At 43.6% G+C, this 23,820-nt stretch overlaps 2 protein-coding genes across 3 annotated transcripts in view; both read right to left on the minus strand.

Moving 5' to 3' along the window:
• Positions 1-1,165: 1,165 nt before the first annotated feature.
• CFAP90 (cilia and flagella associated protein 90) lies at positions 1,166-4,310 on the minus strand. The gene is made up of 3 exons (XM_081872919.1): positions 4,029-4,310; positions 2,623-2,739; positions 1,166-1,796 (listed from the first exon to the last, which is right to left on the minus strand). The coding sequence occupies exons 1-3, from the start codon at positions 4,212-4,214 to the stop codon at positions 1,617-1,619; spliced, it is 483 nt and encodes a 160-aa protein (XP_081729045.1). The 5' UTR covers positions 4,215-4,310; the 3' UTR covers positions 1,166-1,616.
• A 6,093-nt stretch (positions 4,311-10,403) lies between these two features.
• Positions 10,404-23,820, minus strand: part of ADCY2 (adenylate cyclase 2) — a gene marked incomplete at its 5' end in the record, with an annotated part of 149,422 nt that continues 136,005 nt past the window's right edge. For both annotated transcript variants that reach the window (XM_081872615.1, XM_081872616.1), the window contains 5 exons: positions 10,404-11,181; positions 11,986-12,110; positions 19,096-19,210; positions 21,074-21,181; positions 22,865-23,011. In XM_081872615.1, coding sequence (XP_081728741.1) covers positions 11,029-11,181; positions 11,986-12,110; positions 19,096-19,210; positions 21,074-21,181; positions 22,865-23,011 — 648 coding nt within the window. In that variant the 3' untranslated portion in view covers positions 10,404-11,028. The remainder of the gene's footprint in view (positions 11,182-11,985; positions 12,111-19,095; positions 19,211-21,073; positions 21,182-22,864; positions 23,012-23,820) is intronic.

Here is a 23,820-nt window from a genome sequence, read left to right on the forward strand (position 1 = left end):
TCTGCCTGCTTTTTACAGCTACAGGCCAAGAGCTGTAACAATAATAATACTGTATGGAAATAGAGATTTAAATAGATATTTGGGGCTGTAAATCTTGATTTGAATAATTCCCTTCTTCAAGCACTAGGGCAGGGATCGCCTGGCACATTTTGAATTCTGAGAAAGTGCCATGGACACCCTTCAAAAAATGGCTGCCATGGAGGAGTGGTGTAATAGAAAATTGGGGAGACTTTAGTAATTGCCATCATTCGCACACCTGGATAACCTCCGGCTTACAATGGGAAGTCTGCTATGTCCTACTGATCCTGAGTTTGGAGACTGCACAATATTGATTCTCTCTCAGACAAACACACAGAGGATGTTGCTGCCTAATTGCAACAGGGAGCATTCCCCAGTACCAAGAAAGTTACATGGTGCCCACACTACATTCACACTCAGGTGCACATAGAACCATCAGGTGATAGAACTGTAGAGTCATCTAGTCCTACCCCCTGCAATGTAGGAATCTCAACAAAGCAGACACATACAGACCGCAGGCACACAGCCATTGGTCTGCCACCCACACAGACATCTCTCTCTCACAGACCACAAATGCCTGTGTTCCTTCTCTCAAAGGGCACTTATGCTCCCCCTCCCCTTCTCAATACTCAGGCAGCTTTTCCTCTGGGCACCCATGGAATTTTTTCCCAGACCAGAGTGGGGAAGTAAGTGAGAGGGGTTGGAGCAGGCTAGTTTCTCACAAAAAATTGGCGGAATGCTGCTTATATATTTTGCTTCATATCTCAGATTCTAAAATACTATAAGCTTTTCTTAAAAATGAATCTGGGAATTATGGTTCATCCCAGATGCAGCAAAGAAGGCCTTTGCAGGCGCCATAACACCTCTGAATGTGAGGTTGGTGACCCTTGAACTTGGACACAGCTCCAGCCCAAGCTTGGCTCTGTGGATCATGATGTGCATACTGTACTGTCAAATAAATGCATATCTTTTCCTAAACTTTTTTATTTTGCAGATTTATCATCTGAGCATTCTGAATGCATGGATGAAGAATTTTGCTTTATAACTATACTAAGCTGTTAACACTATAAGACATGGTAACGATGAGATATGCAACAAGGTTTTGTTTCCAAGAATGAGGGGAGAAAAGACACATTAAGCAAAAGCATGTTGTCAGCACCTTCATTTGTGATCTAACATCCATTGATTTGTGAATCAAGGCTCTAACCTGCATATTATTAGCATGTCATAAGAAATGGTTGAGTCTAGTACTCACAGACAAGCACATGGCTGCTTTAGCAAGCAGGATGCACTGAAAAAAGCGGGAAACCCCTTGTCATGGGAGCAACTGCGCCCTCTTCCCCGAATATTGTATTATGAGCTAATGCTCCTTGTATAATGCTGTTGTGAGCTGCTCGTTGCATAAATGTTGCCATGTTACAGGCACATTCAAGTAAAACATGCCTCACTTAATTTAGCAACCCTGCAAAGAATTCATCAGATGATATGATGCAATATTGGATTTCCCCCAAAATCCCAGTAGCACAGTACAAGAAATAATACAGAAACAAAACCCAGGCACATTAATTCTTCCCTGCTATCAATCACAACAAGTAGCCTTAGGTTGCTTCAATGTTTCTGGATGATTTTTCTATCAAGCAAGCTATTCCGTTTTTCCTGTAGAATTCCGCCTGAACGTGTTTAATGCGCACATGGTCTCGGACCAGCTGCTCCACGGGCTTGTCTATGCGTCGCCCATATTCAGAGGAGGACAAGACTGCCATGGGCCTTGCTTTTTCCTGTTAAGAAATGTTAGGTGTTATTTCTGAGTATGGCAAGAGGGTGAAACTGGTGGTTAGTGCAGGGCTGCTGCCAAAATGTTCTTTCCTCCTCTCCCTGCCCATCTTGTGGTATCATTCTGTCAGGTGCCTTCCTACTTTTGATCCACATCCAGAGCAAAGGTGGAACAGGGTGGAGGGGGACAGGGTGGGGGTGGAAGGACAGGCCTGTGTCCTCCTAGTGGTGCAGCAATGAAATTGCTAGCACATTTGCAAAGCTAAGCAGGGTCTGGTCTGGTTTAAATTTGGATGGGGGGAAACTGCCAAGATTTCTGCATTGCAGGGGGCTGAACTAGATGACCCCAGGAGGCCCTTCCAACTCTTTGGCTCTATAAATGGTGGTGGGTGTTTCATGGGACTGTGCTTTGGGTTTGCATTTGTGTTCTTGGTGCTCCTGGTTGCCCTCCTCTAGGTGCACTTCATTGTCAGCGTCCTTTACTGTCTGTAGTCTTTAGTATCATTACTGTTGCTGGTGGGAGAGAGGAGCATTCATAAAATTGACACAGCTATGGTCCATGAAGTGGGTTCAGAGTGACCACTAGCTGTTCTTGTCGCCTCCTCAAACCTACACGTATCGTTTAGCATTTGTAAAGCACTTTGCAGCAGGTGTGGCAGCCTGTGGCTCCCCGGCTATTGATGAACTGCCACTCCCACCAGCTCCAGCCGGCATGGCCAGTGGCCAAGGAGGAGTGGAGCTGCAGTTCTCATGACTGGGAGAACAGAAAGATGAGCAAATAGTGATTGCCGTCAAACTGCAGCCCAGTCAAGAGATCATCAATTTGGTCACCTCATCATTAATATGAAGTCCTCTGCTTTTGGCGTGTTCTCTGTCACAGCGGTGGAGTTTTTCGTCATAGCCCATGGGTCTTTTAAAGATGCAGTCGTACAGGGAAACAATTCCTGGCTTAAAAATAAAGGGGGGAAGAAATGCCATGCCGTTAACTGACAAGATGACACAGGTTACAAAGAATCATACCAATAAAACTGACAGATATAATGAGGTTTGGTTGAGTCTGCTGTGAGCACAATGCCCACGTGCGCTTTTCATGACGGCAGCACCACATAGCTTTAACATTCAGCCCTGATGCTGAAAATCGATCTGGAGCCGAGATCTGCGCATAGATTGGAGCACTGCCTTTGGCATTGCTACAACTGTCCCACACAGGTCGGGACAACACGCTTCTTCCCAATTAATGTATCATGTAATAGGTTAAAGAGCTTTTGTGAAGATGGAGGCCACTGAAGCCTCTCGATAGTGATCTCCTGAGACACAGAACTCTCCTAAGGGACAGAAAAGCTCAGATCCCAGAGGGGGGACTGTAAACAGAAGGATCTAGGAAAGGAGTAAGAAGAAACAAGAGTCTAAGGAAACAAGAACCAGCAGAATGACTCCAAGGACAAATACAGACTATTCCTTGTGAGGGAGACTATTCCTTGTGAGGGAGAAAAAGCAGACACGGGACCCTCATTTTACCACTTAGGGCTCATGCGGACTTCCACTTCTCCCACCACTTTTCCCCAGGGAAAGCTGAACTTTACCACTGAACAAACGGCATTCAGGTTTTCCAGGGATTGATGTTCCAGGGATTGAGCAGTAAAGGTTGGGTTTTCCCAGGGAAAGTGGAAGGACAAACAGAAAACCGCTTGGACCCATGCTTTCTTGGCACAGGACAAGTGGAAGACTGGACAAGTCGTTTTCCAAATGGGCCAGTCCAGAGCTGGCACCAATGGAAGGTTGTGTGTGTGCAAATATTGAGAAATTACCTGTAGCACAGATATAACTGCTAATAGAGAATTTGCTAGAAGAATAAGAGTTTGGATTTGATATCCCGCTTTAGCACTACCCTAAGGAATCTCAAAGCAGCTCACAATCTCCTTTCCCTTCCTCCCCCACAAGAAACACTCTGTGAGGTGAGTGGGGCTGAGAGACTTCAAAGAAGTGTGACTGGCCCAAGGTCACCCAGCAGCTGCATGTGGAAGAGCGGGGAATCAAACCCGGTTCCCCAGATTACGAGTCCACCGCTCTCAACCACTACACCACACTGGCTCCCTATTAGCTGCTTAGCTGCTTAAAGTTTTGAGTTGCCTTTCACTCTCACCCCCTCCTTCCCACTTTGTTCCTTCAGTGAAACAGCAGTTCAAAACTGGATTCCTTCCTCCTCACGACTGCTCCTTCCCCTCTGCTCTACGCACCTTGCTCTCTTGGTGAAAATAGCTGAGTTCAGGGGGATCTTTGCGTCGGGGGGGAACATAGCTGAAGGCTGACTGTGCTGAGAGTGGCAGCTGGTGTTTCCTTATTAGTTGTTCATTGATGCCTCCCAGTTCCTCCAACTCTTCCTCTTCTGCTCCCAGTTCTTCCCCATTTTGGGCTTCTTGCATTCCCTACTGAAGCCTAAAAGCTTTGCTGGGAGGCAGGCTGGCTGCCTTCAGGGCTCCAGTGGCCGCTTTTTCTCCAGCCAGCCCCCCCCCCCCGGTCTGCTGAGTTCTTTGGTTACTAAGAGACGGTCTGTGTTAACTGTGATGTCAGACAACATATAAAGGAGACTGGAAGGCTGAGAAAAGCTGCTTCTGCGTGAACAAAGGAGCTTGAAACCAATTTGTCTAGAGGAGATTGCAGCAAAAGGCCACAAGTATTCCTGGATCTGACAAGGATCACTAAAGCTGGGCTTGAGAATGAATTCACTGGACAGGGTCTTCCGTATGATGTTGTATAGCTTCCGAAATGTGAGACACCCACATCAATGATGGATAGGCCGGCCAGGCTCCAGGAGGTGGGGATGCATCCATCTGGAAGAGGGGCCAAAGGTGCTAAAGCAATGGGGAAGGCATTAAAGATTGAATAAGCGGAGAAACTGGACATTATTGATTTGTGCTTACAAAGAGGCTGCTGGGAGGCTCAGATGTTCCTCAGCAGCAGCTGCTATTGAAGAGCACCCGGAACCATACAGCATTACAGCAGTTCCATGTGCAGCCTTTTGGGCTGCCTTGTTTTCTCTTATTTCTTTGCATTGCTCATTTAAGAAGGCCCTTTGGTCTCTCCTTGCTACTTTTTGGAAATCTGCATTCAATTTCCTGTATCTTTCACTATCTCCCTCGCATGTTGCTTGCCTTCTCTCTCCCGCTATTTGTAAGGCCTCATTGGACAGCCACTTTGCTTTCATGCATTTCCTTTTCATTGGGGAGGTTTCTGTTGCTGCCTACTGTATAATGTTATGAGCCTCCATCCATAGTTCTTCAGGCACTCTGTCCACCAAATCTAAATCCTGAAACCTGTTCCTCACTTCCATTGTGTATTCATAAGGGATTTGATTTTGATTGTGTCTTACTGGTCCAGTGGTTTTTCCTACTTTCTTCAGTTTAAGTTGGAATTTTGCTATAAGAAGCTGATGATCTGAGCCACAGTCAGCTCCAGGTCTTGTTTTTGCTGACTGTATAGAGCTTCTCCATCTTTGGCTGCAGAGAATATAATCAGTCTGATTTCGATGCTGCCCATCTGGTGATGTTCATGTGTAGAGTCGTCTCTTGTGTTGTTGGAAAAGAGTGTTTGTGATGACCAGCTTGTTCTCTTGACAGAACTCTACTAGCCTTTGCCCTGCTTCGTTTTGAACTCCAAGGCCAAACTTGCCAGTTCCTGTTATCTCTTGACTCCTACTTTAGCATTTCAATCTCCTATAATGAGAAGAACATCCTTCTTTGGTGTCATTTCTGGAAGGTGTTGTAAGTCTGCATAGAACTGGTCAATTTCAGTTTCTTCAGCACCGGTAGTTGGTGCATAAACTTGGATTACAGTGATGTTAAAAGGTCTGCCTTGGATTCATATCGAGATCATAGAATCATAGAATCATAGAGTTGGAAGAGACCACAAGGGCCATCGAGTCCAAGGAGACTCCACCACACTCCTTGGCAGCAAATTCCACTGTCGAACAGCTCTTACTGTCAGGAAGTTCTTCCTAATGTTTAGGTGGAACCTTCTTTCTTGTAGTTTGGATCCATTGCTCCGTGTCCGCTTCTCTGGAGCAGCAGAAAACAACCTGGAGCAGCAGAAAACAACCCTCCTCTATGTGACATCCTTTTATATATTTGAACATGGCTATCATATCACCCCTTAACCTCCTCTTCTCCAGGCTAAACATGCCCAGCTCCCTTAGCCGTTCCCCATAAGGCATCGTTTCCAGGCCTTTGACCATTTTGGTTGCCCTCCTCTGGACACGTTCCAGTTTGTCAGTGTCCTTCTTGAACTGTGGTGCCCAAAACTGGACACATACAGTACTCCAGGTGAGGTCTGACCAGAGCAGAATACAGTGGCACTATTACTTCCCTTGATCTAGATGCTATACTCCTATTGATGCAGCCCAGAATTGCATTGGCTTTTTTAGCTGCCGCGTCACACTGTTGGCTCATGTCAAGTTTGTGGTCAACCAAGACTCCTAGATCCTTTTCACATGTACTGCTCTCAAGCCAGGTGTCACCCATCTTGTATTTGTGCCTCTCATTTTTTTTGCCCAAGTGCAATACTTTACATTTCTCCCTGTTAAAATTCATCTTGTTTGTTTTGGGCCAGTTCTCTAATCTGTCAAGGTCGTTTTGAAGTGTGATCCTATCCTCTGGGGTGTTAGCCACCCCTCCCAGTTTGGTGTCATCTGCAAATTTGATCAGGATGCCCTTGAGTCCATCATCCAAGTCGTTGATAAAGATGTTGAATAAGACGGGGCCCAAGACAGAACCCTGTGGCACCCCACTAGTCACTCTTCTCCAGGATGAAGAGGAACCATTGATGAGCACCCTTTGGGTTCGGTCAGTCAGCCAGTTACAAATCCACTGAGTGGTAGCATAGTCAAGTCCACATTTTACCAGCTTCTTTACAAGAATATCATGGGGCACCTTGTCAAATGCCTTGCTGAAATCAAGGTAGGCTACATCCACTGTGTTCCCTTCATCTACCAGGCTTGTAATTCTGTCAAAAAACGAGATCAAGTTAGTCTGACATGACTTATTTTTCAGAAATCCATGCTGACTATTGGTGATCACAGTATTCCTTTCTAGGTGCTCACAGACTGTTTGCTTAATGATCTGCTCCAGAATCTTCCCTGGTATTGATGTCAGACTGACTGGGCGGTAATTATTTGGGTCCTCTCTTTCCCCCTTTTTGAAAATAGGGACAACATTTGCCCTCCTCCAGTCTGCTGGGACTTCGCCTGTTCTCCAGGAATTCTCAAAGATGACTGCCAGTGGTTCTGAGATCACATCTGCCAGTTCTTTTAATACTCTTGGATGCAGTTCATCTGGCCCTGGAGACTTGAATACATCTAAACTAGCCAAGTATTCTTGTACTATCTCCTTAGTTATTCTGGGCTGTGTTTCCTCTGCTGAATCATTTGCTCCAAATTCTTCAGGTCGGGCATTGTTTTCTTTATTGGAGAAGACTGAGGCAAAGAAGGCATTGAGGAGTTCAGCCCTTTCTGTGTCCCCTGTTTGCATTTCACCATCTTCTCCTCTGAGTGACCCCACTGTTTCTTTGTTCTTCCCTTTGCTACGAACATACCCATAAAAGCCTTTTTTGTTGCTTTTAACCTCTCTAGCAAGCCTGAGTTCATTCTGTGCTTTAGCTTTTCTGACTTTGTGTCTACACGTGCTGGCTATTTGTCTGAATTCCTCTTTGGTGGTTTCCCCCTTTTCCATTTTTTGTACACATCCTTTTTTAATCTTAACTCAGTTAAAAGTTCTTTAGATAGCCACCCTGGCTTCTTTAGGCACCTTCCATGTTTCCGTCTCATTGGTATTGCCTGAAGTTGTGCTTTTACTATCTCCCTCTTAACAAACTCCCAGCCATCATGAACTCCCTTTCCTTTTAATATTACTGTCCATGGGATCTCACCCAGCACTTCCCTAAGTTTTATGAAGTCGGCTTTCTTAAAGTCAAGAAATTGAGTCCTAGTATGCTTGGCTGCTCCTTTCCGCTGTATAGTAAACTTCAGAAGAGCATGATCACTCGCACCTAATGATGCTTCCACTTCTACCCCACTAACCAGGTCATCAACATTGGTTAGGACCAGATCTAAAATGGCTGTTCCTCTTGTTGCTTCCCCCACTTTCTGGACAACAAAGTTGTCTGCAAGGCCAGTGAGGAATCTGTTTGACCTTATGCTCTTGGCTGAGTTTGACATCCAACAAATATCCGGGTAATTGAAGTCCCCCATTACTACTATCTCCCTTCCTTTTGCATGCTTGGCCATCTGTTCCAGGAAGGCATCATCTATGTCCTCCGTTTGGCTTGGGGATCTATAGTAAACTCCCACAATGAGGTCACTGTTATTCTTCTCTCCCTTAATTTTGACCCAAATGCTCTCACTTTGGCTTTGAGGTTTTAAATCTTGGATCTCTTCACAGGTATACACATCCCTGACCTATAACGCCACTCCTCCTCCTTTCTTGTCTGGTCTGTTTCTCTGAAATAGATTGTATCCCTCCATTATTACATTCCAATCGTGGGACTTATCTCACCAGGTTTCAGTGATGCCTATTATGTCATATTTAGTTTGCTGTACCAAGAGCTCAAGCTCATCTTGTTTATTTCCCATGCTTTGCGCATTAGTGTACAGATGGTGAAGTCCATTAATCATTCCCCCGTGTCTCTTATTTAAGGATTTTTTCCTCCCACCACTAGGTCTGCGTGCTGTTTGCTCCATTTGGTCTATGACATTTGGATGATCATCTTCATCAATTGATAGACTCCTACCTTCAGGAGCACTGTCTCCCTCCCCCACATTAGTCAGTTTAAAGCCCTCCTGATGAGGTTTCTGAGATTTTTGGCAAAAACATTCCTCCCAACCATTGTGAGGTGCAGCCCATCGCTTGCCAGAAGTCCATCTTCAAGAAACTGCAGTCCGTGATCTAAGAATCCAAACCGTTCCTGTTTACACCATTTGCGAAGCCAGCTGTTCACTTCCACTATTTTTCCCTCTCTCCCTGGGCCACGTCGTTCAACTGGGAGGACAGATGAGATGACAATTTGTGCATTTAATTGCTTCAATTTCCTGCCCAGAGCCTCGTAGTCTCTTTTGATCTTCTGGAGGCTATTGCTTGCAGTGTCATTGGTTCCCACATGAACCAAGAGGAAGGGGTATTTGTCAGTGGGTTTTATGATTCCTTGCAGTCGTTCAGTTACATCTTGGATCTTAGCCCCGGGGAGACAGCACAGTTCCTGAGACATCTTGTCAGGCCACAGATCACTGCTTCTGTTCCCCTCAGTAGGGAATCCCCTATCACCACTACACGCCTCTTCTTAGGTCTGGTCGGGGTTCTTCCATGAGCTGTCCGTTCCAAGGTCGCCTGCACATTCCCTGAGGACTGACTTTGCTGCTCGTCTTCATATACCTGATCGACTGTAATGAGGGAGAGATCCTCAAATGGAGTCTGCTCTTCGTCTTCCATGCTAGGGGAGAGGACCTCAAAGCGATTGTGTATTTCTAAACAATCAGAGCGAACCCTGGGCCTCCTACTTCTTTGAGGTCATTCTGTCATTTTTGAGATTACATCCCAGTACAGCTTTCACCACTCTTGTTGACTATGAGGGCCACTCCATTTCTTTTACAGGATTCTTGCCCACAGTAGTAGATATGAAGGTCATCCAAACTGAATTCGCCCATTCCTGTCCATTTTAGTTCACTAATGCCCAGGATGTCAATATTTATTCTTGCCGTCTCATTTTTGACCACATCCAGCTTACCAAGGTTCATGGTTCTTACATTCCAGGTTCCATCTTAAAAAGCAGAGACATCACCTTGCCGACAAAGGTCCGTATAGTTAAAGCTATGGTTTTCCCAGGAGTGATGTATAGAAGTGAGAGCTGGACCATAAAGAAGGCTGATCGCCGAAGAATTGATGCTTTAGAATTATGGTGTTGGAGGAGACTCTTGAGAGTCCCATGGACTGCAAGAAGATTTGCTTGATTCTATTCCCAGTGTGGAGGAGATTTTAATTACTGATTTCCTTTCATTACTATTTTTTAAAGAGTGAACTGGTTCTAACAAGCACTAGGGAGGCTATAGGGTGAAAGTAACCCACATGAAATAAGTGAAGTTGCTATCTAGTGTGGTGAGAGCCAGTGTGGTGTAGTGGTTAAGAGCGGTAGACTTGTAATCTGGTGAACCAGGTTCGCTTCCCTGCTCCTCCACATGCAGCTTCTGGGTGACCTTGGGCTAGTCACACTTCTGTGAAGTCTCTCAGCCCCACTCACCTCACAGAGTGTTTGTTGTGGGGGAGGAAGGGAAAGGAGAATGTTAGCCGCTTTGAGACTCCTTAAAGGGAGTGAAAGGCGGGATATCAAATCCAAACTCCTCCTCCTCCTTCCTCATCCATAAGAGAGGTAAAGTATAAATTGCTGCATGGCCTCACATCCACCCTGGCTTGCCTGCCCCGTCTCTCCCCTGCCTCCTCTCCCTTCCTGTCAGAAGTAAATTGTGAACTTATTGGGTCTGCCTTTTTTTAGGCTATAAAACATCACATACTTTGATGGTGCTGTATGTATTCATGCAAGAGTCGCAATAACCTCACATTGCAAGACAAAAGTACATATAAAGTTTTAATGAGTTAAACTTACAAAAGACAATGGCATCAAAACATTTGACACATTTTGTACAAAACTGGTCCTGCTCATCTATAGTTCTTTTGAGAAGGTGGTTAGTCAGGGGCTCCATTTCCTGTCCCTGGCATCTAGTGAACACACCTTAGTTGTAGTAGATGAAGGGACAGAATAAGAGGTTACAAATTCAGGACTAGAAGGTGATATTGGGGAGCTACTATACTTCCCACAACTTTCCATGCAGCTCCAGTTTTATTGCCATAAGATTTTTTTTGTATTTTTTTTTCGTTCTTAAAACCGTCTTCCCCAAGGTCTCAGACCTTTAATATCTCCAACTCCTGTCCAAATTTTCTCTTTTCCACTGAAGAGTTGACAGTGCAAGCTCAGTCTTCCCAGCCCAGAGCATACCTTGTTTCGGCCATCCTGGAACATTAAGACTATTAAGGTCTCTGGATACAGAATGGTGGGAGGAGACCGTAAATATGACTACAGCAACATTTCTATGTACCAGAAAATTACACACATGTTCATGGTATGGGCTGAAAGAGACTTAAGAGAAAATGGGCAGTGCTTCTTTTAAAATGTGGCACTGCCTGCAGCCGAGAGCCTGTTTCAGGACACCACGTTCCCTTGTGAGAGGGATTTTGTCATTTCTGTATGTACAAAATAGGTCTGCAACTCCCCTTTTCCTTTGACGTTAATTATGCCTCGGCAGGTGCAAATGTAGCCCAATGTTTGTAAAATGTTACTGGTCTCTTCTGTGACCTGCAATGCAAGAGACAGACAAGCACACCATACTTTAAGAAAAGGAAATCTCAAAGCTGCCTCCCTCCCTCCCTCCCCCTCTTTGCCCTAAGTGACATAGCAGTGAGGAAAGCCCTTCATTGGACTGTTTTACTTCACACAGGGCCTCGTTTTTGCTAATCTTAATGGACAGGTGAGTGAATACAATCACAGAAGATCCACCACAAACAGGATAAAAACAACAGGATAAAAACAGCACCTTGAACTGAACAGTTTCTAAAAAACTTTGAAATATATAAATAAAAATGTAACCCATCCCCAAGCATATCTACAACTTCTATCAATTCACAGGAAAAAACAACAGCAGCAGCAGCAGCAGCAGCAACAACAGACAATGCTGTCATCTCTTGGAATCAGTTCCTCCATCACCACCCTGCAGCCGCCACCACCATCACACCCCAAAATTTGCTCCAGAGAATTATGGGCCCCTCAAAAAAGAGATGGCGAGTGGATGGAGTTGGAATTACTGAAAATTGCTTTCCTCCCCATTCTGCCGATGGTAGATTCCCTGTCAGCTGAGCAACCCTGTTGGATACCCACCTAATAAAAAATGCTGAAGTATGATTTTGGATCAGATTTTAACCAATGAACCTTCAACTAACCTACAAGTTGTCCCCCCCCCCCAGCTGTGCTGCTGCTGTCTTCACTTGATGAGCTTCCCCCATGTGTGTCATAGCCTGTATCTTTGCCTGCGAGGGACTTTTAGTGGGGAGATTCCCCTGCTGTGCAGGGGCACTTGAGTAAAAACACAAATAGAAGCCAAACCTGAATTTTATCTAAGACACCGGTGCTATCCATTCTGCTGGCCACATTTACAGTGTTGCCCCAGATATCGTACTGTGGCTTCTGTGCTCCAATGACACCCGCAATTACAGGTCCATGGTTAATTCCTGTAATGAAGATGCCAAATTAAGGGTGGTCCCCCTCACCAAATATATATTTTTAAATGCTACAAATTGCAGAGCTCCCTGGAGGAAACATAAATGTTTTGAAACACATAGGCACATCTGGTGGCTTTGCTGTCAAATTTGGGGTCTGGAGTTATGAAGAATTTATTCCTATGGCTGGGATTCAGATCAAATTAATATTTACTTTATTAATAATATTATTCTTCATTTAATAAATTAAATTTATTAAATTTAATAATAGTAAATTTAATAACTTTAATAAATTAAAGTAACTTTAATAAATTAAATTTATTAAATTTAATAATAGTATTGTTCATTTTTAAAAGGGACGCCCTAGGACTTGCCGATCGCATGGTCGGCGGTTCGAATCCCCGCGGCGGGGTGCGCTCCCGTTGTTCGGTCCCAGCGCCTGCCAACCTAGCAGTTCAAAAGCACCCCCGGGTGCAAGTAGATAAATAGGGACCGCTTACCAGCGGGAAGGTAAACGGCGTTCCGTGTGCTGCGCTGGCTCGCCAGATGCAGCTTGTCACGCTGGCCACGTGACCCGGAAGTGTCTGCGGACAGCGCTGGCTCCCGGCCTATAGAGTGAGATGAGCGCACAACCCTAGAGTCTGGCAAGACTGGCCCGTACGGGCAGGGGTACCTTTACCTTTACTTTACTTATTGTTCATTTAAGAAGTGCAAAATTCCATCAAATAAGCATTGAACAATTATAATAGGAAAATTGAGAAGTATTAATGCATTGACGGAACAACATAGGCAATACTAGGGAATGTGTTAAGATGCCAGCACAGATTTGTATGAGGCTGATGGTTATCTTTCTATGGCAGAGCTGTAAAGCATTTGCTGTGGAAATGAGTATCGCTTTGTTATTGATTTGTATTACCTACTTTTGGTATCCTAGGAATATGTCATATAATTGGAACACACTGAACACTGCTCTGCTAATGAATGACTAGGAAGCGTTGTATATAAAATCAAAATATTTGTTAGAAGTGTAACAGCTTTCTTTTTACAAGTTGCCCCATCTTTTTTCTGAGGGAAAGTATCATTTGTGCCTTAAAAAAAAGGTTTTCCCTTAGAAGCTCTACATTACAGGTTTCTGAAGGAAAGTGTTTGCAAGTGTACTCCAAAAGTAGTGGGTGGCTGAGGGCAACTTGGGGCTCATCCACACTAGAAAGGCTGGGTCCAAGCAGTTTTCCATTTGTCTCCTGCTTTCTATGCATGGCTCATAGTAGTTCTGCCTTTGGCCTGCCACTTTCCCCAGAAAATCTGCTCTTTAGCATTAAATTGGAACAAAAGGCAATCTACAGAAAAGCCAACTGCTTTTTGTTTCGATTCAGTGCTGTGTCTCTTAGTTTCAAAGCATTCTTCCACAACCTGCTTCTGCCACTAGGTGACACTATAAGCTAAAATGAACAGAATCAGCCAGTGAGCAAAACTAGAATTATACAAACTGGGGTGGGGGTGGGCAGCGAGAACCCCAGAAAGAAAAATACTGTTACATTAAACATGAAATATTTCATATTTATTTATAGGTTGGTTCCATTTTCTTGCATACATTTAAAACTTCTGAAGCCTTCAAAAATAAATGGCATTACTAAAAGGATATTAAAATCCTGGAATGACCCCTCTGTCAGTCAGTCAGGAATTTAATTTTCTGCTGTTGCATTCTACAAACCCTGGATATTTTGGGAAGATGGCAGTATTTGAATTTATGTGAATTTGCTGCATAAGTATTTAAATGAAAATAAGAGAATGAAAAAATGCAGTTAAGTAGAACAGACAATTGTGTGGTTTGTTGTTGTTGTTTATTTTAAAAAAAAGGTTTAAGATTTCTGAGTGAAAGCAAGCAAGCAGGAGAGAATAACTCGAACCTCCATTAGGTGGGATTCTGCCCACACCTCTAAGGTGATATGACACCCTCTTGCTTGGAAATGGATTTATTATCTCGTTTTTATGTTCCTTTTAAAAAGGAATTACCAAGATAGGAAAAGAGGTAGTAAGGGAACACCAGGCTACTTTAAATGAATTCAAATCTCCAGGGTCTGATGAGCTGCATCCAAGGGTACTAAAGGGAGCTTACAGATGTAATTTCAGAGTCTTTGTCTATTATCCTTGAGAATTCTTGGAGAACAGGTGAGGTCCCTACAGACTGGAGACAGGTGTCAGGCGCGGGACTGAGGAGAAATGGTGGGAGCCCCCACTCCTCCTCCTGAACCTTCCCAAGGGCAGGAGGACACTATTGATTTCGAACAGTGGTTTGCAGAAGAGCACAGTCCAGAGGGGAAAAGCTGGGAAATACTGGATGAGGAACAGCTAGAAGAGGAAACACCAGGAGAGAGCTGGCAGATTCATTGTCCTTGGACAGCATTCCTGACTCCCCCTTCGCCTAAGACTAGACGGGCTTTGAGAGTGATAGAACAGAAAGCACAATGGCAACAAGCTCAGATTAACTGACGTAGGAGTGATGTAGATTAAGGGGGACGGAGGGGGTAAATCTTAACTGGGAGCAACACCATTTCTAGAGAGAGATGCATTCCTTTGTCTCTCACTGTGATTATTAAAGAAACTAACTGATAAGAACGCTACTTTTGTTTGATCTGCTTATTTACTGCCACTGGGGAAGGGATCTGATTCCTCAAAGCCTGAGAGTGGGCAAATGTTGTCCCCATCTTCAAAAAGGGAGGAAAGGAAGACCCAGGTAACTACCAACTGGTAAGCTTGACATCAATACCAGGAAAGGTCCTAGAACAGATAATTCAACAGTCGGTCTGTGAGCATTTAGAAGAGGATGCTGTGATTAATAAGACCCAGCATGGGTTTCTCAAAAATAAGTCATGCCAGAACAATCTGATTTCTTTTTTTGATGGAATTACAAGCTTGGTGGATCAAGAAAATGCTGTGGACATAGTATATCTTGATTTCAGTAAGGCTTTCTTGTGGAGATGAGGTAACTGCGAGATGGATTTGTAGCTGGTTGACTGACCGAACTCAAAGAGTACTCATTAATGGTTCCTTGTCATCTTGGAAAAAAGTGACAAGTGGGGTGCCGCAGGGTTCTGTCCTGGGCCCATTGTTGGTCAATGTCTTTGTAAATGACTTGGATGAAGGAATTGAGGGGATGCTCATCAAATTTGCAGATGACACCAATTTGGGAGGGGTAGCTAATGCCTCAGAAGAAAGGATCAGAATTCAAAATGACTGGAGAACTGGGCGCAAGCTAACAAAATGAATTTCAGTGGAGACAAATGTCAGGTTCTGCACTTAGGCAGGAAGAACCAGATGCACATATATAGGATGGGGGACAATTGGCTTACTAGCAGTACATGTGAAAAGGATCTAGGGGTCTTGGTGGACCACAAGCTTAACATGAGTCAACAGTGTGATGCAGCAGCAAAAAAGCTAACACTATTCTTGGCTGCATCAACAGTAGTCTAGTGTCCAGATCAAGGGAACTAATAGTACCACTCTATTCTGCCCTGATCAGACCACACTTGGAATACTGTGTCCAATTTTGGGCACCACAATTTAAGAAGGATGTTGACAAGCTGGAAGGTGAGCAGAGGAGGGCAACCAAGATGATCAAGGGTCTGGAAACCAAGCCTTATGAGGAGTGCTTGAAGGAAGCTGGGTATGTTTAGCCTGGAAAAGAGGTGACCAAGATAGCCATCTTCAAATATCTCAAAGGCCGTCACGTGGAGGGTGGAACAAACTTGTTTTCTCCTGCTCTGGAGGGTAGGACTCGAACCAATGGCTTCAAGTTGCAAGAAAGGAGATTCCAACTAAACCTTCGAAAAAACTTTCTGACAGTAAGAGCTGTTCAGCAGTGGAACAGACTCCCACGAGAGGTGATGGATTCTCCTTCCTTGGAGGTTTTTAAGCAGAGTGCCCATCTCTCATGGATGCTCTAGCTGAAATTCCTGCATTGCAGGGGGTGGGACTAAGATTCTATGATTCTAACTTTCAAGAAAAAGTACAATATATTAAAGAAGAGTGTATTACATAGCATGATTCTACATGCTCAAACTTTTAGAGTGTGTCCAAAAAAGAAAAAAATCTCACAATATGTATTGAATTCCTCTTATTTATAACAATATTTATGCTGTCAAAGCAGTCTGGTTAATTTCACACACACAAAAAGAAGTAACTCAAATCAGTGTTTCCCTTAGATGTTACAATATAGGAACTTGCAGAGCTCTCCTGGATCCCCCCATCTAGTTCCAGAGTTGTTTCCACAATTTCCACCGAGATGCCTATGAGCAGCACATGAGCACAGCAGAACTCTCCCAGTCACATTTCCCAGATATCAGCATTCAGAGGCATATTCTCTCTGATGCTAAGGCGTTCATCTAACCATCAGGAATACCAGCCATTGCTTTAGCCTTATCCTCCAAGAATCTAACCATCTTTTTAAAAATTGTGTCAAGTTGGCACCTATCTCTATGTCTTGAGGTAGGAAATCTCATCATTTTAACTATGCACTGTGTGAAGAACTGCCTCCTATGTCTGTCCTGAATCATCTGCCTTTCAGCTTCATTGGAAGACCCTGGGTCCTAGTATAAGAGAGTGAGAGAAACTGTACAAGCAGGTCTTTTAAAAAAAAAATTCTTCCAGGCAACTTCCCAAAGAAAATAAAACTGACAAGCTGTTTTTGACTTTCCCTGCCTGCCTTAATTTTCCAGTTTAGGAACTTGAAAACAGTGATAACAGCAGCTTTCTCTATTAATATAATTTTATTTACGGTACTTTTAATATTTTTGCACTGCCTTTTTGAAAGCCACGAAGATGGTGTACAACAGATCAAGTATGAAAGCAACGTCATGAAACACTGAAAAAAGGTAAAGGACCCCTGACAGTTAAGTCCAGTCGCGAACACTCTGGGGTTGCGGCTCTCATCTCGCTTTACTGGCCGAGGAAGCCAGCGTTTGTCCGCAAACAGTTTTTCCAGGTCATGTGGCCAGCATGACTAAGCCGCTTTTGGCGAACCAGAGCAGCACACGGAAATGCCGTTTACCTTCCCGGCGGAGCGGTACCTATTTATCTACTTGCACTTTGACATGCTTTCGAACTGCTAGGTTGGCAGGAGCTGGGACTGAACAACGGGAGCTCACCCCGTCGTGGGGATTCGAACCACCGACCTTCTGATCGGTAAGCCATAAAAAGGAACACTGATGAAAAATATATAAAAGGCCAAATTACAATCATATTTGCTTTCTAGAATCTCTGTTTATAATGTTTAATTGTTCTTTAACAATGTTTAATTTTTTTAGTGACATCCTTCACCCTGTTTTTAGCTGTTTTTATTTTATCCGTAAGCCACTTTGAGTCCCTATCAGGGAATCCGGCAGATATAGATAGATTACAGTGATACCTCAGTTTACTAACTTAATCCATTCTGGAGGTCCGTTCTTAAACCAAATCGTTCTTAAACCAAGGCACCCTTTCCCTAATGAGGCCTCCCGCCACCAGTGTTCAGCTTCCGTTCTTCCGGGGCAGAGTTCGCTAACCGGAACACCTACTTCCAGTTTTGCGGAGTTCATTGTCCAAAGTTTTCATTAACAGGGCTGTTTGTAGACCGAGGTACCACTGTATATCCTTGATTTAAATCATTATGAGCCATTGTTCTTCAGAGACTGGCTGCCGCCACACATTTTGGTAAGCCATAATGTAGAGAAGTGAGTTATTTGTTTGTTCTGTGACCCCCAAGTTGTGTTAAATTTGAAGCAGCAATCGTGGACTGCTTTGCTCCCCAAAAGCACAAGATGCGCTCTTGACCTATTGACCATGGTTTGTTGGAGTACAACAGGCTAAGCTAGGAACCATTGTTTGTTCCCTCCCAGAGCAAAGAAAGCATAATTTGCTTGTACACACTAAACAATTGTTTATGGCTTATTTTGATGTGTGATTAGTAGGGTTATAACTTTTTTACAACCTCATGTGCTGTAGCTTAGTTAGATTAACTTTTGCCTAAAAACAAAGCAATGAACTGTCATTTGAAAAAAGCTTACCCCAAAATCAGTAAATCAATTTTAGTATATGTAACTGTCTAATGTATTGTGTCATTATTGTGCCATTATACATAATAATAATTATGCATTATAATACAGGAAAATAGCTTGCAAATTTTCTAATACTTGTACAACGTTCTGTTCATTGTATATCAATTCTTATTGCTTAGAATCATCATCATCATCATTTATACCCCGCCACTCTGGCTGGGTTTCCCCAGCCACTCTGGGCGGCTCCCAACAAAATATTAAAAATAGAATCAAACATTAAAAACTTCCCTAAACAGGGCTGCCTTCAAATGTCTTCTAAAAGTCAGATAGTTGTTTCTTTCCTTGACATCTGATGGGAGGGTGTTCCACTGAGAAGGCCCTCTGCCTGGTTGCAATTCTTCTTTGTTTCTGCTGCAAGCGTCATAAAGTTCCCACATCACTTTGATTGCGCCTTCTGCACACTGCTTGCTTCTTGGTATCTGGAGGATGGATGGCCCCTGCTTCCAGTGAGTCTCCAATACCCACAATGCTTTTTTTCAAAAAAAGGTTTCAATATTTCTGACAAGTTCTTGAAGTCATTTTCAATGAGTGGTAATGTTGCATATATGGTGATTCCCACTTTTCATTTTGGGGTGACCTTTTTTCACAGCTCAGAAGAAACAGTCCCTTTTCAGTGTTTCTAAGCAAATACTGAAAAGGGACTAATTTTTTTTGAAATAAAGTCCATTTTTAAAAACGGAAAAAAATCCATTTTTTTGAAAATCAAAAAGTTATAACCCTAGTGATCACGGCCACAGCCTCACAATATTCAATGCAGTGATGTGCTGAAATTAGCAATGAGGGGGGAAGTTCTGCAAACACAATGCTGGAATAACAAAGTGGAGGAACTTGAACTGTTAGCACTGTATTAAAAAAGGATATTATTGCTGTACTTGGAGAAAAGACAAAATATTTATGCTGCTTACCTACGCGTAGCTTGAAGTCATTGAAGGAATGCTTGTTTATGACATCCAGTTTTGCTCCCAGGGCAAATGCAAACTCCACCATAGTCCCAATATGCATGTATTGTCTGTCAGGCTCCTGGATGTAAACACATAGACATATCCTGTAATGCCACTGCAATTATCAAAGAATCCTCAATAGAGATTTGCTCTCTGTAAATTTTGCAATTTACTGAAAACTTACAAGAAGTCAGTGTTTTAATTCTAGAGTTACAACCCTATATACTTTTACTTGTTCCAGCAGAATCACAGTACTTTGGATTTATTCCTGATCAAAGTGGGATATAAACTAACAAATATAAAAATTTAATTAATTAAATTGAGCTCAGTGTGATTTACTTCTGAGTAAACATGCATAGGATTGGGCTGTATGCTATTTACGCCTGCGCACAGCTCAGTTTTGTATCAGCCAGGTCCTTGTGGAAAATCAATGTGCCTGGTCAAAATGGGTCCTGGAATGGCTCCGAGTGCTTGTTGGCCCCTGGGTAAGAGATCTGCTTTTGGTTCCCAGTAAGCAACAGACTCGCAGCTCCCCTTGCGAGAACAGGTCACTCCCTCCCTTCTACGATCCTTTCCCTCTTTGCTCCCCTGCTGGTCTCCTGAATGATGGGAAGTGCAGGAAAGAGGATAAGGAATTGTGCTGGGTCTAAAGCTGGACGCCATGTTGGCCCTAGACATTTTGGCACCTGAGGCGAACCACAAAATGGTGCATCCTCCTGCGAGGGAAGAAGGGGTGAGTGAACATCTACACTGGGAACAAGCGGGTGGGGAGGGGAGAGGATAAAGAGCTTCATTGGGAACAAGGGTGGGAGGGCCCAGCAGTGCCTCCTATTTGCTTAGAGGCTGCTGTACAAGTGGCATGGGGGAGGCTGCCAGGGAGGTGGCAGAGCTGCTGCCATCACCATGGGCAACACATTCCTTGGAGACTGGATTTCCTGTCTCTCTGGGTCAGGCCACCCAAGGCGGTGGCCTCGCTTTGCCTCCTGGGTGGACCAGCCCTAGCTTGATGCAATAGGCCCTTCAAGTCTCGGGCCTTAAGACAACGGCCAAATGGGTCACCTGTGCACGCTCTCAGTTCCAGGTGGCACTGCCCATTTCATACCGTACAGATAGAGGGAGCCATCCCACCTGAGAGGCTCATATCTGTTCATTTGTGAGAGGGGAGGGCCCAGCTGTTTTTTTTGTGCCAGGTCTTCACACATACTTAATGTACACCAGTGCACAGGACCCTCTGAGCTGCAACCGTGGACTGTAGGAGAATAGGATTGAGCTGTTTTAATGTTCTGTGAATATGAAGCATGATTCTTCAAAAATATCCTACTTTCTCTATAGGCATAAATCCATTCTCACTCAGAAGCTGAGTGGAAAGCGAAGGAGAAAGAAATAAAGGGTGGGGTTGAAGTGTGGATGTTTTTTTGGGGGGGGGTAAAGTTTAGCACCACTTCACAAAATGTAGATGAGATTCTTCAAATATTGGAACACCAGGGAAATTATGCAGGAATATCATTTTGCCTACCCACCCACCCACATTAGGTATTGCTCTATAATGCTGTAACAGCAATAAAGAAATAAAACACTGTTCTGTAATAGCAGGGTGTTTATGCAGGGAATGAAAAGCATATTCAGAGTTAGAAAATCCAAGTGCTTGAGTGTTGTGTTTCATTGGAGGGGAACTGTCTTAACTGTATTTCCTGAGATCAGGAGCCAAAAGTTGCACAGGCGCATGCAAATGTTTCTGGGAACACTGGCATAGCTGAAGTTGGCAAGCCTCATCTGGGATGCTCCTAATATTCCTCCCAAGTTTTGGGAGCAGCTTTTCAGAGCCTTTGAACCGGCTTGGTGGTGAGATGACTTAGAAGCTTCACTGCATTCCCAGATGTGGCCTTTTGCACCCCAGACAAAATATGGTCCCTACAAAGTGGACACAGTAACTTTGACATACCTGACTATGTTCCTGGCTGGGCATTGCACTTAGCCCTGTGGCTGCCATGTAAGTGCTCCCAATGGTCTTGATCTTTTCAACGCCGCTAAATTTGGGTTTCGACAATAGCTGTGAAGAAATAAGGCACTCAGGTGTCTGATAGCCAAATAATGCATCGGCATTGTTAATACACACGCTTCCCAGGGCTGCTTCCGGGCTGCACTTGTTTGGAGCATCTTGCAAGCACATTTAGCAGATCCAGAAGCAGCCAAACTAGTTGAGACAGTAGTAAAGCCTTTTATTTAAGTTTGGCCCAATCTCACATAGGACACGGGTAGGGGATCATAGTTTACAGCAAAAGGTGCCTGCAGGTGAGAATAGCTCCCTGAAACCCAACACATTCTGAGCCTTAATGCAACTCTTGGTTTCACTGAGAAACTATTTTAACATTTTGCAAAAGGAGCTCTGGCAATTCATTTTCTGCAGTCAGTGTTACTGCGACATCTGGATTTGCAGTGCTGTTCTCTTCAGTGGTGGCTTATATAAACTGCCTTAGGCATTTTGATAAGGTAGAGTGCTGCTTTTGTGATGGGGGAGGGGAATCAACTGCACTTCTGAGCAGCAGAAGCAAGAAGGCAATGACTTCTCATCTGACCTGTCTTTGTCACAACCTCTGCTGTTTCCTCTCTGCTGCTGTTTGGCCTCCACCAAATTCATCTCCCTGTCCACTAGTCAATGTGATTTACATAGTTATTCATGTAAATTAAGAACTTAAATGTAATTAATGATGCAATTATTTCCACACCACTCATTTCAATAATGCCAAGGACATTCATCTCAATGCAAAGGAATCTAGAATGAATCATAACCTAGAATTCTGGTAAACATCAAAAACCACTACTGGCCATTTAGGAACACAAAAGTCATCCATGTGCCCCTTAAATGCTGCATGGAAAATGATGCCATTTTATGCAGAAGTGCCTATAAAGACTGCATTGGTGTGTAACTCTACATTTCTAAAGCAGCTGGTGCCCTCTCAAATTCAGAGTGCAGCTTCTGCCAGTACAAGCCTCTGCCAGTATTGGCTGTGCTGGCTAGGAAGAATTATTATTATTATTATTATTATTATTATTATTATTATTTCTTTCCTTTATGAATTGCTTCCCACAAAGCATCTCAAAGTGATAGTGATTTACAGTATAAGAAAAATATATTTATTCTATTGTATTTTATTATTTGATTATAGAAAAACCCTCAAAGTGGTTTACTAAAGATAAAAAGTAAAATCAATGGAAGTTTACAACCCAAAGCTTAAAATATACAAAAGTTAAAATACTAAAACAGATTAAATCACATTTTTACATTCCTTTACCTGTCACAGAATTGCTCTACAAGTCACTATCCTGTGTGTCAAACCATAAACATTGCTGATTCTCGCTTGAGTCTTCCTAGGCACTGGTCAGATTTATAAGCCCTTCCTACATAATCTTACGAGACACCGGAGGGTCTTGTATGGGCTATACTTATAAGAGATGACTCAAAGGTTGGTGTAAAAATATCTATCACACAATTCCAAGAGACATGGAGGCAACAGCTTCTTCCGCCTTAGAAGGATAAGCAAGTTTTAGGCTTACAAACAAAACATGGAGGCCATAGTCCAGCGTAGAGTTAAATGTGTTTAAGTTAACTGATTTAAATGGAATAAAATGCACTTAAATCTGTTTTGAATTGGGGCCACAATGTGGGAAACTCTTCTGTAATGAAATAATTTCTTGCTTGTCCTTTAGCCAAACACAGACATGATGTACTTACATCATCAAAGTCAGCAATGATCTCATTTAGAAGCCGGAGGCATTCTAAGCCCTCTTTGTTGACATCAGATTCTGTATAAAATTCTTTGAAATCTGGAATGGAGGCAAACATGACGCAAACACAGTCATATGATTGGTGGTATAAATCCTGTTCAAGAGAGAAGAATGAGAAACCAGTCACAAAATGTTCTCAGTAGAAGGCGTTCATAAAATGAAGTACAGATTGGAAAGAAAAAGGATGGATGAAAAGTTCGTGTAAGGTGTGCTTGCACATATTTAGTACAAAGATAATTTGCTGATGTTTTACTACTTTTTGCTTTATAATAAGCCATGCCCATCCATGAATAATTTCATCAAGTTAAAGGTAAAGGTACCCCTGCCCGTACGGGCCAGTCTTGCCAGACTCTAGGGTTGTGCGCTCATCTCACTCTATAGGCCAGGAGCCAGTGCTGTCCGCCGACACTTCCGGGTCACGTGGCCAGCGTGACAAGCTGCATCTGGCGAGCCAGCGCAGCACATGGAACGCCGTTTACCTTCCCGCTGGTAAGCAGTCCCTATTTATCTACTTGCACCTGGGGGTGCTTTCGAACTGCTAGGTTGGCAGGTGCTGGGACCGAACAACGGGAGCGCACCCCGCCGCGGGGATTCGAACCGCCGACCATGCGATCGGCAAGTCCTAGGCGCTGAGGTTTTACCCACAGCGCCACCCGCGTCCCTTAATTAACCTGTTTTATTCAGTTAAAGTACCTCTCTATATAACTGGCTACACATTTTACACCAGTGGATATATTGGAAACAGCTCAGTGATATTCAAGGAACAGGTTTACCAAGCAGGTGACAAAAGCCCTGAAGCCTTGCACCTGACTTGATCCCATTTCTAGCGCAGTGCAAAAGGACTAGAACATTGTTCTAGTGAAACTGAGGGATTTCTGTCATTTGGAAGCCTGGCAACCATGA

This window comes from Podarcis erhardii, assembly GCF_964252035.2.
Source record: "Podarcis erhardii genome assembly, chromosome: 8".
In the NCBI taxonomy this organism is placed as follows: domain Eukaryota; kingdom Metazoa; phylum Chordata; class Lepidosauria; order Squamata; family Lacertidae; genus Podarcis; species Podarcis erhardii.